The following is a 17,988-nucleotide window of genomic DNA, read 5'->3' on the forward strand; positions in this document are numbered from 1 at the left end:
CGCAACAAGAATGTATCGCTATTTTTCGTATCTGTGAAAACATTGTTTGTCACATATAGAATTTATAGCAGTAATGTTCTAGCAATAGCTTCTGAAAAATTTAGGTACCATTGCTAAATGTTATTCATTGCATGATCTAACACGTGATTGATCTTATATAGATAGGCGCTTTAGAGAAACTTTCTTTTTAAAGTTCACAAACAATACAGATATATATTCTGTTTCTGTCATCTAAACTGATTAAGTAATTACATATGCAATATCACAACAGTTGCTAATCATTTATCTGTTTTAGTTAATTTTTTACACCTAGAAAATTTTAGCTATTATTGCAAGATCATTTTTTTGAGTGACCGAAGATACATTCTTCATTTTCGATAAAATGTCATTTGTTCAATTTTGCTTATTGAAAACCCGGTGTTTTGAATTATTTTTTTCTTCTGTGCCGATCAATTTACTTCAATTGATGGGCGCGTGTTCTGTTTATAATCAGAAACCTTGCTTTTAAGCCTGATGCGTGGCCGAAAAAAAATGTGAAATTTTAAGAACGATATTCTTAGAATGATACATGGTTCGCATTCTGGAGCTGGACAATTGTGTCAAGGCACGGGCATTGAGGATTTTTTCCTCGAATATAAATCGATACTTAAATCTGCCTGTCATACCAATTCATCCGTGCGTTCCACATTATTCGTGATATCATATATAAAATTTAATTTTCAGTGACAAATATATAAGAGATATCTTCAATATTTATTGAGAAAATTGCACGAATTTGAGAGGAAATATATTTTGCAGACATCTCTTAGCATCAACTTACGACATATTTCGCTCTTCGCGCATGACAGTGTAAAGAAACAAAATGAAGTAAATCCTTTTATTGTTTCTGAAAATATCAATTCTCTGTCACGTAAATCTCGTAATTTTCTCGACGAGCAAAACGGACGCGATGGAAGACCATCATTCGAAGACGATTCATCCACGTTTGTTTATTCGCGGCCGTAATGTATACAACAATAAATTACGTTACATCAGATATTACACTGGCAGCCCCCCAGGATTTTGCACAATGGTCCGCGTGCGGATCGAGTGCCAAAGTTTATTCACAAAATGTAACACCGCGCGCGGACCGTCGCATTACTTTAAGACGAAAAAAACGCAATTCACAGTGTGAAAAATAAAATCGAACTAAATAACATACCGAAATAATATTAATGTCATGGAAGAATAAAATTCAACATTATGACTTCAAACTTTAAAAAAGTTTAGGATCCGCGATAAAAAAAAACTCGGTATACAAGCTGTTTGCTCCGCGAATGACGCAAGCCAAATTCCGAAATGTAACAAATCTAAAATATAGGTACGAATTGCCGCGATCACCCCCGCTTTCACAAATCTGTAAAGTATAATTCACGATACTGTCAAAATAAACTGTTCGCACACACACGAAGATTAGGTAATCACATTCGCGAATCGTCGTTTGGAAAGATTTATTTGGCCGGCGGAAGACGAGCGATAAATCGATCAGATATTTTTGCAGCAGCCCGAAAGTCCAGCGTCATAAATCTCGCAGAACGGGGACAAAGACTTCGCGTCACTCGAAACAACGTTTCTGTGACAAACGATTAAAGGGGCGATATATCTCGAAGTATTATTCAAGCCATTTGATTCTATTGCTCGCAGATCCAAGAGGAAACAATAAAGATTATTTTCCCTTCTTGATAATTTAAAAGTATCTTGGAAAATGCAATAAGCGACAAAACTGACGAGCAATGTGCTTTAAAGAAATTTATAGAAAAAGTTATCTATTGTAAAAAAAGTAGAAAAGAATATATGTATAGAATAATGAATTATCAAAATGTACAACATATTCTTATATATCAAAATAATACAAGAATAAAAACAAAATTAATGGAGAATTTGATTTGAATTTTATATGCAACAATTACCAAATATTTCATCTCGACACTCTTTTCTGAATTCGAATCGAATAATTATTCCTTATTGCTTTATTATCATTGCACAAATTTATGAAGGTGCGCATGTAATGTGATTGCGCGTATGTGCACTTTTATAACAGTATTATTAACCTTTTGTACATCAGTCTATACAAAATGTTGCATAAAATGCGCTTCCCTTTCTCATACGGTAGATAAGTGTCGATAAATATATATGACGAAGACAGTATGAAAAAGTTAATAATAAAGAAATAAACAACTGCCAGGCAGTTAGATCTCGCTGGGTCAGTGAACCTTCGCCTTTGCAGATTTCGCCTTCTTCAGCTTTTTCAGTCCACTTACATTCGTCTTTAAGAGATTCCAATACGCCTGTTGGAATTTGTTCACATCTTTGGAATGAATCTAGAAAACGAAAGTTGTATTTTAGAAGCGTACAAGCAAGTTGTCTTCTATCATTCAATAGATACATACAACAGTGGCAATCTTTTTATTGCGAAAAGATGCCCGAACTAAACAAAGATACTCCGTAGGAGTCGGTAGTGGTGGCCTGCCTTTCCTAGGCAATGGTTTGTTATGTCCATTAACTGCAAAGAACAAAATTTCTTAATGCAAGTACAACAAAAGAAAGAATATGCATAAATACTTTTATTATTTGAAAAAAGCATTAAATTATTTGTGTATTTATTTTTTACTCTTTTCTTATATTATTCGATTTCCTTTATTTTTTGTTAAACATTTGTAATTCAATATAGCTATAAATGTTTTCCAATTAAGTTAATTAGTAATTTATTTCATTCGTAAACATTAAAAATTCGAAGCAGTGCACTATACTTGCATTTTCGACAGAATAAAAATTTTCTTTATTGGAATTTTTGTTTTTGGATTTTAGGACTAAAGAATACAAACGAGGAATACTCACATCTCTTGATGGTGAGTGACACTGCACCAGAAAGACGCGACTTGTCAAAGAGTTTGGTTAGCTCCGCTAAGAACTGCAATAAAAATTCGTCAGTTAGACTCTTTTTTTTCTACGCATGAGAAAATAATCCACAAAATCGTTAAATTACTGCGTCATTCTCCAGTAGGACCATTCTGACAACGGTAGCATATGTCAAATGCCAGAACACGTCAAACGTAGTTTCGTCCACCGAGAGGTTAGATGAGGTTAGGAAATACAGCCGCACTTCTTGCTCATGTTGACAAAACCATCGACTATGCGAAACTTTTAGAAGATGGTGCACTCGTCAAAAGTCAGCCGTCAGTTTTCCAAATTTTTTACGTATAATATAATAAATGTTAAAAATTTTTTGGAGCAGTATATTATATTTTATAATAATAAGAATCTTTTTAGAAAAATTTTAACGTTTTGACAGAAATATACAAAAATTTTTACTTTTTTTATGCGGTCTCTTTTGCAAAATCGTTTTCCTCTCTGAGTTTAGTGAGTATTTAGTGACTAATGGCTGCCACCTCATCCACCTCATCGTGATGTTGACTGATGTTTTCTAGCCGCTGAATGTGATAGTGATACGTTTCGCACTCTTTCCAGATCATCACAAACAAGATGGACCACGCTCACCTTAAAATACTTCTCACGATCTTTGTGATCGGTCAAGCTCAAGCTATAATGTTTTATCTGGAGCCCAGCAATCATAAATGTCTGAAAGAAGAGGTCCACGCGAACGTGCTTGTCACAGGCGAATACGAAGTGTCTGAGGCACTAGGACAGAAGACAGATTACGTGGTGAGTAGATCCTGATCACCCACAGAAATAAGTTTTCATTCATCCTTTGCAAGCACTCCTGCAGAAATAGGTTAGACTGTTGTATAGGTTACATTAACTTCATGTGATCACAGCTGTTACAGGATTTTTACTTCTTTAAACATTAATATGATAATGCTGTTATATAATATTAATATAACATAATTAATAAAATAATATTGGTTTCTTAAATACTAATAAATATAAATAATCGACTTTATTATTTGCAGATTCAAGATTCCAAAGGACACATATTGTCCCAGAAGGATGATATTCCTCATGGAAAACTGTTGAAATTCTCCTTTGTAACTGAAACTTATGACACTTTCGAGATATGCTTTATTTCACATGTTCCAAACCGTATGTATATTTATTTTTTAAATTTAATCATTAAGTTTTTTTGAAATTTTTCTGTAATGTGATTTAATTAGATGAAAATAGGACAGATATACAAACAATTACATGTTTGTAGAATTCTAAAAGTTTATAAAATATAAAAGAGAGATAGTATTATAGTAATATATAATTTTCAAAGAATTACTCTTGCCAGATTTTATATAGAAATGATTTCAGATCAACGTGGTGTGAGGCAGGAAGTTATGCTGGTTATGAAACGCGGTATTGAAGCAAAAAGTTATGAAGGCGTAAGTTTACATGTCATATACTATAAAAAATAATTATATTTCTTACAAATTTTATACCTATCCTGCATCACTAGGAGAATAATTTTCTGATATTCTTTTATCTACTTTTTTATATGTGACTTGTTTCCGCGGTGCAGTTGGTAAAGTAGAGGTTTCAATATTGTGTTCTCACTAGCATGTGTTTTATCACAAACTGACCATTGAATACAACACGGCAGCTAGCTTAGAATTGAGTTGTTAGATAGTATAATTTTGATAATTTATGCATGTGGTTTTATCACGCAGATATTCCATTAACGAAGAATTATTAGTTTATCTACACGAACGCGATAATCAACTAGTTATTCTATATTTACAATTCAAATTTATCATATTTTTTTAAATACTTATATTTCAGAATGAATTTTTGGACCTCTGTTTATCAAGAAATTATTACAAATTCTAATATCTTTTTTCATTATTAGATACATTTTTTTAAATATGTTAATGGCATATCCATTGGTTTAATAGTGACATAAGCTAATACCGAATATTTCCGTATTTCATATTTTCTTTAACAATATTAAAAATAAATTTAAAACATTAATTTAATCGTATAATATTTTTTAAACTAAAACATTTTTTTTCTATTTATATTCTTTTTCAAAAAATTTTGAGTTTGTATGGAATAAAATATTTGGTATTATTTAAATAGTTTTTAGCAACTAATTGTGTAATTTCTGATATAGTACTTATATTCGACTTGAAATTTTGATAACAAGCTTGTCATGTAGTTAGATGACTATCATATTTTACCGCTCAAAAAGTTAAAACTATTGCAATTGGCCCTGTACATTACATTATCCCAGAATATTTTCTTTAGCTTTATACAGAACACACGCATATAAATTATGTATTTTTGGTTTCATTTTAGGTTTTTGCAGTAAATGTATTTTTTTCGATTGATCGGTCGCAATATTAACAAGAACGCTAAGATTTATATATTTATATTGATTATGTCACTGGTTTCCTTGAAAATCATCATTTTTTACGTTAACTAACAGATCGGCGAAGCAGCCAAGTTAAAACCAGTCGAAGTGGAATTGAAACGATTGGAAGACTTGTCTGAGGCGATAGTGCAAGACTTTGCCAGAATGCGCAAAAACGAGGAAGAAATGAGAGATACAAATGGTAAAAGAAAAAATATTTGAAAACATTTCTTATTACTTATTGCTATTACTTTTATGTTAATGATATGACTGTTGTTCAATTAAAAATATTGATTATTTAATTTTAAATTATACTTTTCAAATTCCAAACAAACTGCAATGCTTTCTCATAATTATGGAATGTTTCATGATACTGATAACACTCGATATCTAATGAATGACGGGGGATTTTTTTATTTCAGAGGCCACAAATACCCGCGTATTATACTTCAGTTTATTTTCGATCTGCATCGTTTTCGGTTTATCCACTTGGCAACTCTTCTACTTCCGACGTTTCTTCAGGATGAAGAAACTTATAGAGTAAATACAACAGATACGTTTAGATACGTTTTTGGTTTTTGTTACTTCTAACTTTGTGTTAGAATTTAAAAAAGTTTTATATTCATCATAAAAAAAGTTCGCAATATGTAAAAAGTCACAGTCATGCTGTCACATGATTAATCAATGTAAAATGCAATTTCTTATCATCTCACCACATGCTGCATATACATGTCGCTAACAGGAAAATATGAAACCCACTATTTAAACAAATATGTATTGTAAAATAAATTTCTTAAATAAAATATTGATTAAATAATACTGTATATTTATCTTAATTTCTGTTATTTATAAATACCTAACTGTAAATTAGCTATTTGCCTAAAAAATAAAGCGAAAGTAAAGCAAATTTTTGCACTGCACAGTTCAACTAATGTACGAAGTGAAGAACACGTCATCGTTTTAACATTTTATTTATAAAATAGAACATCTTATGAGAACAATAAATGGCCTAAAAAATATATAATGAAGAAACACCATTGGAAGACAAATTTATTTGTCGCTGTTTCCTTCCAAGGCGAATACCTTGAATTGTGTATGAATAAGTTTAGATTAATGTAATCACGATCGCTAGTAAAACGTACGGAACGCTATTCGCTCGTACGGCCTTTGAAAAATAACATTACATGTACAATAACATTACATGTACAATAACATTACATCGTACATGAATAAATATCTAACATTAGGTAACGTAGTAAATGCTCTTATACTTTTTAGAATCAGAAATTAAATTAATGGCACATGAGATGATCACAGATGTTCTAAGGTGCGATTTTACACTCGCAGCGGAACTCTTATTGCTACCTGATGACTTTTTCTTTAAGACGCAACGTGTTGTACTTATGTGTGAGTTTATTGTCTGTAAACGTATGACATGGCTAATCAGCAAGGTAAATAGCTATGTATTACATAATGAAACTTTTGTCCTTCAGCAATACGCAGAATAGGACAATAGCTTTGCACGTAACTGGTTTTTATTTGAATACATAAATCTAACTACACACAGAAAAATACATACTGTATTTAAGTAAATATTGCTTGTTTTAAGTATTTTATAAGTTCATATATACGCAAATCTATCGTAAGTTCATCATAAGCATCAAATTTATTCAAAATATATTTTGATCCCAGTAAGGCTGTGTTCCGAAATTCACTGCCAGTACTGAAAAGCTGCAGTTTACGTTACGTATATTATAGATTTTCAGTACTGGCAGTGAATTTCGGAACGCAGCCTAAGTTTAATACTTCAATCAAGAATATTAAATTAGAAAAAGAATTCTATTTGCTTATTAAATTAACCAAATCTGACTTTTCTTCGATACAATTTTATAATATTCTTCACCAAAAAATAACTACTTCTTTTGAGTATATGATAATGAGTTTATCAAAAATTTGTGATGGGTATATTTTAAGACTATTATCAAGAAAATATTCTTTATTAAAGATAATTGTTACTTAAAAAAAGAAAAGTAAGCCGAGTAATTACTTTTTTTAGCAATAGAATGATATTTTTCTGTGTGTAATTGATTCTTTATCACAAGATGAATAATCGTGGAATTAAAAATGGAGTTTACATTGTGTATTGCTGTCGGATTGTACGACGAACACCAAAATTCTAAATTTGCGACAATAAAATTACATATCATGTCAATTGCAATATTACATTTGTTATTTATAACTATCATTTTAATGTAACAATTACTAAAACAACCAACAATCAATAATAATTAATGTCGCAACATTCAAGATGAAATTCGTATTTATCTTTATTATACTCATTTCTATTTATTACATATTAATGTAACATTTATTATCGCAATAAAGTTAATAGAACTGCCACTGTCATTACGTTTATCATTTTTAACGATTATTTACGTTCTGTCGTTATATCTGCGCGGAAATATAATTTTTTTACTAATAAGTTTGTACAACACACAAGCTCGTCATTTACGTATTGTAAATAGATATTATGCAGCAAGAAATTCATTTTAACATATTTTATTTTGCAATAAATTCGCTTTTCTCTGACATGTTATCAAAAATACTTGTCACAATTACTATTTATCAAAATTAAAATAAATCAATAGAAAGATATGGAAATAGAAAAGAATAAAAATTGAAAAACCAACAAAAAAAGTTAGTTTGCTATCACAGAGATTTTGTTGCTTTACAAAATTAATTTTTATATATTTTTCAAGAATATTATTCTGTGACAATTTATTCATCATTTATCTTTTCTTTCGCAGAGTTAATTAATTACTGCATAACACTATCCTATCGTTGTCTAAACACTGTCTAAATTGCTGCAAACACCGTTTTATCACTAGCCTAAAATGAGAAGACCAACTAACAATAACAGGATCGAAGACAAAAATTTATCAGCAATCTCTCTTTCCCTCTTTCTCATTTGTACTGGTCTAAAATAGAACATTTTGTTTTCATTATATTTAAACAACGAAGAACATAAATAAATATTAGATATACATATATCGTTTTCTCCCTCGCCATATATCGGCAATTCTTTTAGAAGATTTAGTACCCTTCATTTTCTACTATAGATTCTTTAATTTGGCCATCAATCTTTCCATAGAAGATCAGTCGTCAACATTTTCATAAAAATTAGGTCATTATTTGACACAGCTTTCTAGTTTTTTCAACATCTTAAACATCTTAGATCAAATCTTAATTTGATCTCAATTTTAATAATTTCAAGTCTTAATTTAATTTTCCGTCAAAGACAAAATCTCAAATTCTAGAAGCAACCTTTTTGTATTATAATATTCAGCTATTATTTAGGGCCCTTATTTGAACACCACTGAACTTTGTTACAGAAAAACATTCAGAAATATATAGTATATATATCACGCTCTATTTTTGACACGCATGGTGCGTGCACGCTCGGAATATATCAAGTCTCAATCAGACTCTAGGCGGGAATGGATAATAGTGGAAATCGTTCATACCTGTAGAAACTCATATACCTGTAAAAGCTCAGTATGATCCACTTATCGATGCTCGTTACGCTAATCAACGTCCAGATTGTCAAGCCTTGGCGTTCTGGCGCCTTAGGTCGTTGGGTATAATAATCGTGATGAAGGCGCCGAGCGCGAGGGTGATGCACAGCGCAATGTTCGCCCAAAAATCACCCCACACGCCGAACAGGTAACCGTAGAGCGTCGTGAAGGCGATGCCGAAGATCTGAACTACTGCGTTCAGCAGACCCGCCGCCGTTCCTTCTGGCTCCGGGTACGTGAGCTCTGCAGCGAACTCAAAGCCGACCGGCAAATAACCAGTCATAAAGAAGCTAAAAATAAATTTCGAGATAGTTCCAAATCGGGACGATAATCTGTCTGAATAAGATGTCGAAAGTCGATTGCGCAAATTTTTAAGCAAGAGATAATGACTTTCGAGAAAAGAAACTTTTTTGCAAAGTTTGACGTCGAGCATCGAGCGCTCTAAATAAATTTGATGCATTTATAGAAAAAGTGATGATCGAGTTTTACCCCAAGAGACCAGCTGTCATATAGATGACGTATATTTTGCCGCTGGCCAGTGTAAAAGTGAAGATGATCATTCCCACGAAAGAACATAGGTAGACTCCCAACGTCGTTTCTCTGTAAAATTATAAATTTCTCGTGTCTTAAATCGCGTACGTTTGTTTCAATTGAATTAAAACGTGCAATTTGATAATACATTTTACATTAATAAAGCAAAATCAAAATTAGAAATCAATTTATCGCTTTGTCACAATGGTTTCGTTAAATAATATTAGAACAAAATACAGGATTTTGTAGAATAATTATAATATTTTATCACTCACTTGAATTTGTGTGTTTTGTCCAACACAATGCCGCATACAACCGAGCCCAGCATCCCGGCGCAAACAATCGCTAAGCCAATCCGACCGGCATCCTTTTCGTGTTTCTGAAGAGCAAAATATCGTTATTTCCTCTCACAAAAAATATATAATTTTATATTTACAAAAATTTAATTATTGTCTGAATAATCTGTATAAGAGACAAGATGCGAATTTTTAAGATATCCGACATTAGTGACGTGCACAATTGGAATAAAAATAAAATTCGAAATTAAAATCACAAATCAAAAAGCGAGTATTTACAAGTGGCAGGGGAATGTACTCACCGGAAAATGCTCGAGAACAATTTGATTCAAGAGGGTACTTATGGCGTAAAAAATGCCAACATTGATACCGTAACTAAGTAAAAGCAACAGGTAGCCGATATTGGTGAATAGCCTCTTGATAGACTGAAAGAAGTTTTCGTTGTTCTCAGTGTTCTCCCTTTGCACCGCTTGAGCGGGGCTAGGTGGTAAAGGTGGTGCCGATTTGAAAACTATAAATTAGCGATCTGTTAAGTGAAAAAATAATGCGGCTTGACAATAAAATCCCAAACTGAAAAAATAAAACGTACTTCGTAAATCTATGAAGACGATTGTTACATCGTTTAATCAAAATATATTTTTATGTGAAATGGTGTATATAAAATTCTTTATGTAGAATGATTTATTTCTTTTCATTTTAATTTTTCTTTTCTCTTTGGCGAATAATCCTCGAATCGTTAAACGTCGTCGATTGTAAGTCAAGTATTTTTTTATCCTTCAGTCTAGGGATTTTATTGACGGACTCTAAAGCTACTCGATAGACAGAAATTATACATACAGAGAAATATGAGGATTAACACGAGCGTGGTGAAAGCTGCGACGATGTAAAACATTAATCGCAACCCATCTCCGACGCAGTTGTCGTCGCATACGTTCTCATCGTAGCTGGGCACTAACATCGGCGGAAATAGGAAACCGATAGCTATACCGAGCTACAATAGAAAGCCAAAACGTAAATGCTGTAAAAAAAATCATTTCTTGCGATTTTACCTAATCGCAAGAAAGCATACAAAAAAAAACGTATTTGCTATGTAAATTCTCCCTCGCAGATTTTTCCAATACATACAACACATGCCTCTCCTGAAATACGGCGATCGTATATTTCAGAACATAATTCGCTATATTTTTCCAGACTCCATCGTCATCGAAATGGAACATTTTTATTTCCAATTCCACTTGTTCAAACAAGTGGTTTACACGTATGAATCAAGTGAAGTGGATGTACGTGATGTACATTGGAACTGCGTATTATATCCTAAAAATACTACATCTATCTACTTTTCCAACAAATAAGCTGCAAAACATGTATTTCAATACGAAATATAAATAATTAAAATAAAAAAAAAAAAAAAACGATGCAAATCTCATGCCTTTCTTCTGACAATTTTTAATTTCTAATACGATCGACCCGCAACTATAACGCGATCACGGCTGCCAAGCGCGCATCGCAAATTGAAGCTTTTATCGATTGCAAAATCGGTGCAATTAAGGCATGACGGAATCTCCGATAAAGTATGAGCGCAACATTGATAACATGATAGCGCGGCCGCGTCTGCACCTTGGATCAATTGAATCCCTCGCGACGTAGGGTGAGCCCCCTGTCCCTTCCTCCCATCCGTCCGCCCCCCCGCAACACGACCGTCTGTCGCTTGTAAGTAGTGAAATTAATCGTGGGTGTCCACTTCGGCTCGGTTTCCCACCTAATCACGTCGCAATTTAGATCTCTTCAAGCACCCTTCGTCGATTACCGAAATACTCCAGACTGCCACTTCCGTTGTTCCGCGCGCGAGGTCTCATTGTTTGCACGCGCACCGACACGTGTCACTATATATGACAATCGAGTGTCTTCTCAATGTCGTGCGCTCTTAAAATACGTGATAGCACTCACATTGACGTTTGACGTCATGGAGAATGCTATATAATAATTCTAGGGTGCGTTCAGAAACTACGTTGCGTATACTATAGATAATAGACAAAGACTTTCACCCAGAGTGTAGTTTCTGAATGCAGCCCTATAAAATAATAGCGCGCGTTCATCTCGAGAGGAAAAACTTGCGTGAAAGCTGTCAGAAATTTTTAGATCGATGACTTATCAATTGAAAGATTACATAGAATTAGATTAAGTTCAATTGAATCTACTTATCTGAACGAGAGAGCTTATATATACCTTATGATAACAGCAGACACCGGAAAACAGAACGGAAATAAAGGAAAGAAATAAAAGTAATAATAAATCAGCTGGAAAATTCCTGGGAATTTTCAACTTTCTGACTTTTTGATTAAAATTGTTTAAAATTAAATTACGTTTAATTAAATGTAAATTGTTGCGTGCAGATATGCGGTGAATGAGGAAGTTATTAATTTATAACAAAAGAGATGGGATTAACAAGGATATTATGATTATTTCAAATAATAATTAATTATCTCGTAATTTATGTAGAATGAGGAAAAAGATATATAAGAAATTTAATATTCAAGTAAACAGATATCTTCGAGTACGTTTATTCGACTCATCATTAGATTACGTCGATGATACTTTATCGCTCACTTTTGATCTGCGTGTAATTAGAACGATTTTATTGTGCAGATTAACAAGTCTTCTTTTTACTTCGTGAAATTAACACGTTGTAGACAAGTGATATCTTTTCTAGTATAACAATTCTAGCGTATGTTTCACGATCATATTTGCACAAAGATAAGAAGAGAGTCTAATATTAAATTCTTACACAATTCGAAAACTAATCAAACATGACGATTATTTCCATTTAATTTATTTCTATTTTATTTTTCGATGTTCAAATATTGATAAAAATTTTCAGAGACGATAAAATAATAAAAAATTAATATAAAGACATAATAAAAAAATTAATTAAAAAGTCTCAAGGTAGAAGCTTTCAATGCACATTAAAATAAAATAAAATATTATTATCGCACGATATTTATTTACATATTTCTATATCTACCTGATTGCCGAAGACACCGATGCTGCAGGCGCTGCTAACTTGATCAGGTCCGAACCACACCGCAGCTAGCCGGGCTGGAACGGATAGAATGAAGGTCTGGCTGATTGCCACCAAACTTTGGCCGATGAATGTAATCCAGAAGCGATCAGTGCTCACGCTGAATACCTTTACCCAGGAACCGAGGACAGTTCCTAACGCTCCGAAAAGCGCGGCGTACCTGAGACCCTAAAATTATCCCCATCCCCCAATCGTTTATTTATACAAAAATTAACAAGCAGAAATTTTCGCGATTACGGCTAGTAAAATATTTCCTTTAACGATTACTTGAAAGGTGACTTTCGAAAGAGATCGCGGTAACTTTTGCGAATCGCACTTCCTGGATATCGTCGTGACAAAATCCAAACTATCTCGTCTATTTAGTTTCATTTATTCGATAATAAACACATAACTGTGAATTTTATGTAAAACGATATTTTATTGTTTGATGACGATTAGATAAGAGACGTCACACATACACGTCATACACGTATTACAAGTTATAATAAATTATGTAATCTTTATTTGCCGCAATAATATATTATCGTACTTGGAACAATACGCAAATCGAGAAGTCAAATATTTGGAAAATTATTATATAGCTGCTTGCTAATCAAATATTTGAATAAAGCCGAAATATTTTGAAAATTTTTCAAGCGAAAAGAATTTGTATCTACGAGAACAATTTTGGAACGATTTTTAGAATATTTTTAAGATATCGCGTTTCGCTATTCGAAAAAACAATTTTCACTACTTTGTTCCACTTGTTAAAAAATACTTACAAACTTATCGAGCAGATAACTAGCCGGAAATATTAATGGTATATACGTTATCATATATATCATGCTTGTCATGTCCACTAGGAAACTTGTAACACGATAATACCGCGTTACAATATTCGCTATAATACTGTATTGAATCCATTGCATGGCGTTGCTCGCGCTGTACAGCACGAAGATGACTAAGATCAGCCATCGCCTCGTGTAAACCTTCGTCTCCAGGCTCTGCGAATAATATTTTCGATCTGTTGATTTCTCGCTCATCAAAAATATAAATATTGTACATCACTACGTGATTTGCTATTGTGAGCTTCTCGTTTATTAACGAAAGAACGGAAACTAAGAAAGTTATGCTAACTTTCTATAAATATACTGACGTAAGTGAAAATTAGGAAACATTAAGAAATTGAATTTATCTTGTTTTTTTATTTTGAGATAGCACTGGCTACAGAATTAATATAGCTTCCAGCTTTTTATTTCCTAATTTAGAAAATAATTTACTATAATTTAGATAATTTAATATACAAAGAAATATGAAATAAAGAATATAACTAAAAGATTGTAACACAATATATACTGAATTTTTATTTTCTAATCGATGGAATAGCAGGAGGATCTCAAGCCAAAAATTTTTATTTTCTATTTTTCTATTTATATTTTACTCATTGACTCTGTAATATTTTTTGTCAAACGTTAACGAATAATAAAATTATAGATACCTATAAATTCTTTTTTTCCTTAATTTCCACTTACCACGCTGTACTTTATTAGTCATAAAAGTGACGCTGTATTATGTACATACTGGTACGCGCTAATGGCGATAAAAGTGATATTAAATCGGATTATATAGACTTTCATTCTCCCTCGAATCTCGTAATGTCATTATAAAAATCCATTTATCTTTCGAAAATGTAGTTCTTAAAAATGAAAGCTTAAAGGTCAAATTTTATATAATTATTCTCTAGCTAATGATTTAAAATTTGCATAATGTTAAAGATAGTAAATTCGAAGCGATGACTATTTCGTTAATTTTCAATAATGTTCAAAGTTTGCAGCTGTGTCTTGTTTCCGTAACTATCGTGACTAGATTGACAACAAAATTATTCACCTGCGTTGGTTGCACGCCATCCTCAATAGGCTTTACGCAATCGCCGGAGGTTTTTCCCATTTTGTCAGACGTCTGCGTCTGTTCCGACTCCGTAACCAACATGTTTAATACGTAATATTAACGAGATTTATTAAATCGAGCAGAAGTATTGTCAAGAGACGAACCAAGATCCTTTCTCTCTCGTTGACACCGCTTTACTTCCTAAAATCCAAACAAACGTCTATCTTCGAATGTACCTTTCAGGCATCAATACTTCGATGAAAGCGATATTATAAACCTCTATTTTTAATGAGCGCGTCAATATTTCGATAAAAGCATCAACATTTCAATAAACACGATATTTTAAATCACTATTCTTAATGTGCATCTAATGCGTTTATTAAACGTTGTATCGACAAATGTCTGAGAAATTATATTTCAAACGTTAATCTAGAATTTCACTGCGGCTTTGCGAGAAACTTTGTGTACAGAATGTACGATATCAATAATTAAGACTTTGCAATCTAAAATAAGCTGCTTTGAACGTCCCACGAGAATCATGCATATGCATGATCTTTGTATATCTTGGACGCGCATCTGACGATATCAATATTGTTTTGAACGAGTTGCTGAAGATATAAATGTGTAAAAACATGTGTAGAAAACAATACGTACATTCAGAACGCTGAATCCAAACTTGTGGACAACTATAATTTCACATTAAAGCTATGTTTGGAAATTGGTCGCGTTGCTAATCGAGGATTAAATGTCGAGGATTGATAAGATTAATATTTATGCATGTTGACCATGCAATGCAATTTATATTTGAATATCGTCATGGCAAATAAGTAGATTGATTCGACGAAAGATATCTGCGGCTTGTTAATTTTTTGCGAAACTTCATAAGTAAATTGCAATTAGCTTCTAATGGATAAATATTGTTTTATGAAAAAGCCTAACGTATAATCAAATTACTTGTTCATGGAATATAGATTTGAATAGTAAATGTTACTTAAACATATGCATATATAAAATGTCTTTATATATTCAGCAACATAATACTCAAGTATTCACCGGCATAATTTAATATTTTCATATGTATTAATATTTACAATAAAGAATGAATTAAATATTAAAATATTTTGTCACATCATAGTCGAGTATTAATTTCTATTAATGATCTATTAAACAATTTATAATAAAGGCACGTTAATTGAAAATTATAAAAATAATAAAGGCCAATATGAGCCGAACACAAATAGAAGAATGAAATCAATCATATTCAAACACTCAGAAATAGAATCTATTAATGAACATCGATGGAACTCTTCTCGATAACATTTTTGTGTCAAATTCTCTGCGCGCGGGCGATATTTTAGCCCTCGTGAAAAATTATAAATATGTAAATTCAATTGAGATAGTCGAGAATATTGAATCTAAAACAATTATTTTACACAGAAACGCGTATACCGCACACCTCTTTATTACGAGATAAATTAAAAGGATAATTTTCCGATAACTTTACCAGGATAAATAACGGTCCCGCCAAAATCACAATCCCTCCCGCATCGGGATGTCCATCACTAATGTCCTGTTGCGCGTTCGCGAACGTCTTCCTAGGTGTTACAGCGGATGTTACATTGGTCCGTCACGGCTCGGTGCCGGCATCACGATGACGATGATAACGGAGCAGCTCGCGCTCTCGCGAAGCGCCGGACATGAACTAAAGTGTATCGCGGATTCGCGAGAGTGCCCATCCTTCCACTCGACTAAACCGTCTGTATTCATCGTTCTCTCCCCGTCACCCGCGTCGCGTAATCGTACGTAAAAATATTTACGCACACAGGTACGTGTGTTGTCTGTATAGGCAGGCTACGCGCGCACCTATCAATGGCGATATCGTTGACGAATGCGCCGTCGCAATGCTAGTCGTTCACGAGTGCTCGACGGAATCGCCGACTATCCGGACTGTCATTGTCAACTGCGGACACTCCGGTGGATACTTTGTGGATCCGCATTTTTGTAAAGTTACTGCGAGCGATAGGCCACGTTTTGCAATTCAGACATATTTTCCTGCCACTGCAATTTTGCCACGCGACAGTGACGCGTGAAATAAAAATTGTTGAAGCATTTAAAGTTGGTAAAGTTTTTGTCTTCTTGTAATTGTGTCTAATATTGTGAAAATTTATTAAATTCCTGTGAATTTTAATTAATGTTGATAGAAATGGTTTCTATATAAACATGTTGATCATTTCGGAATTATATATAGATGTGAAAATGTTTGTTTTAGAAAAGAATTTCTTGTCTCCTATAATTATCGTAAAGTAATGAACTGTTACGTGATGCATGCCACCAGCTATTTGTCTAATTTACATTATAATTGCACTGCGATGAATTATTCGACGAATGCAACAACAACACTTTTTCTTTTTCAATTAATTTAGCGAACAGATTCAGGATAAGCTTGATATGATAACATTTTTATCATGCACTAAATTTCCTGTAAAAAAGAGTAAAAGAAAATGCGACATAGCTAATTATTACGTTATTAGATAAACATTCTATCAACAGGTACTGATTTTACATGTACGCAGATAGATAACTATAAAACACTATAAAAAAATGTACAGTCTCGGAAAAATTTCTAAAGAAATAAACATATAAATTTCCAAGCTTTTATCGTTACTTTCCGATGACCCAGATTCTTCCCGATCGGGATAGATTTCTTTAACGCGAAAACATCATAAAACTAACAAAACAAAGTCACGATCAAATACCGAATAGCGTTTGCAAACATCAAAACATTTTGGCCGATTTATCTATATTCAGTTTAATTAACTTAAAAATTAATGAGAATGTATTGATTAATATGTAATGATAATATGTAATTGATTAATATGTAATAATTTGCAACGGTTAGTATTTCATTGTGGCTCTAGTTAAACAGAAGTTAACAAAAATAATATAATCGATTTATTTAATACCCTCCCAATTGCATGCGGAACATAATTTTTCGCACAGCTTTTTTTTAACACTAGACAAGCCACAGCGAGCGAAAAACACTACGAGCATAATTACTGTCTTATCAGCCGCATGCAGCCACGTAAAATAGCGTGAAACGTGAGCTAGAGTCATCGCTTCGAATTACACGAAAGTATACAAGCGACAGTCTTGTTTTATGCTTAATAACTTGGAACCGCTCGTAAATACAACATTATAAGCAACGCTTAAGATAAAAACACTTTACTGCTGGGAAAAATCTGTAGGAAAGTGGTGAGCTCTTTAAAAAATAGATTTTACTTCTCTTATGTTTCTGCGATATCTGTTATT

General features: G+C 32.8%; 3 protein-coding genes across 14 annotated transcripts in view; 1 reads left to right on the forward strand and 2 right to left on the reverse strand.

Moving 5' to 3' along the window:
* Positions 1–863: 863 nt before the first annotated feature.
* Positions 864–3,198, reverse strand: Srp14 (signal recognition particle 14). Its single transcript, XM_012366601.2, has 4 exons — positions 3,026–3,198; positions 2,878–2,950; positions 2,430–2,542; positions 864–2,360 (listed from the first exon to the last, which is right to left on the reverse strand). Exons 1-4 carry the CDS (start codon positions 3,047–3,049, stop codon positions 2,244–2,246), a joined length of 327 nt encoding a protein of 108 aa, XP_012222024.1. The 5' UTR covers positions 3,050–3,198; the 3' UTR covers positions 864–2,243.
* A 195-nt stretch (positions 3,199–3,393) lies between these two features.
* On the forward strand, positions 3,394–6,156 carry bai (Transmembrane emp24 domain-containing protein bai). Its single transcript, XM_012366600.2, has 5 exons — positions 3,394–3,702; positions 3,951–4,080; positions 4,294–4,364; positions 5,408–5,534; positions 5,755–6,156. Exons 1-5 carry the CDS (start codon positions 3,523–3,525, stop codon positions 5,874–5,876), a joined length of 630 nt encoding a protein of 209 aa, XP_012222023.1. The 5' UTR covers positions 3,394–3,522; the 3' UTR covers positions 5,877–6,156.
* A 131-nt stretch (positions 6,157–6,287) lies between these two features.
* Positions 6,288–17,988, reverse strand: part of HisT (Histamine transporter) — a 59,088-nt gene continuing 47,387 nt past the window's right edge. For 7 of the 12 annotated variants that reach the window (XM_067355960.1, XM_012366580.2, XM_067355921.1 and 4 more), the window contains 7 exons: positions 13,575–13,796; positions 12,757–12,981; positions 10,572–10,725; positions 10,037–10,245; positions 9,714–9,817; positions 9,397–9,507; positions 6,288–9,197 (listed from right to left, as the gene is read on the reverse strand). In XM_067355960.1, coding sequence (XP_067212061.1) covers positions 8,936–9,197; positions 9,397–9,507; positions 9,714–9,817; positions 10,037–10,245; positions 10,572–10,725; positions 12,757–12,981; positions 13,575–13,796 — 1,287 coding nt within the window. In that variant the 3' untranslated portion in view covers positions 6,288–8,935. Of the gene's footprint in view, positions 9,198–9,396; positions 9,508–9,713; positions 9,818–10,036; positions 10,246–10,571; positions 10,726–12,756; positions 12,982–13,574; positions 13,797–14,679; positions 14,881–16,183; positions 16,603–17,988 lie in introns of those variants that run through there. The other 5 variants (XM_067356011.1, XM_067356106.1, XM_067356148.1 and 2 more) reach the window with 2 other exon arrangements.

The sequence above is a fragment of the Linepithema humile genome, chromosome 1, assembly GCF_040581485.1.
Source record: "Linepithema humile isolate Giens D197 chromosome 1, Lhum_UNIL_v1.0, whole genome shotgun sequence".
Taxonomy (NCBI): domain Eukaryota; kingdom Metazoa; phylum Arthropoda; class Insecta; order Hymenoptera; family Formicidae; genus Linepithema; species Linepithema humile.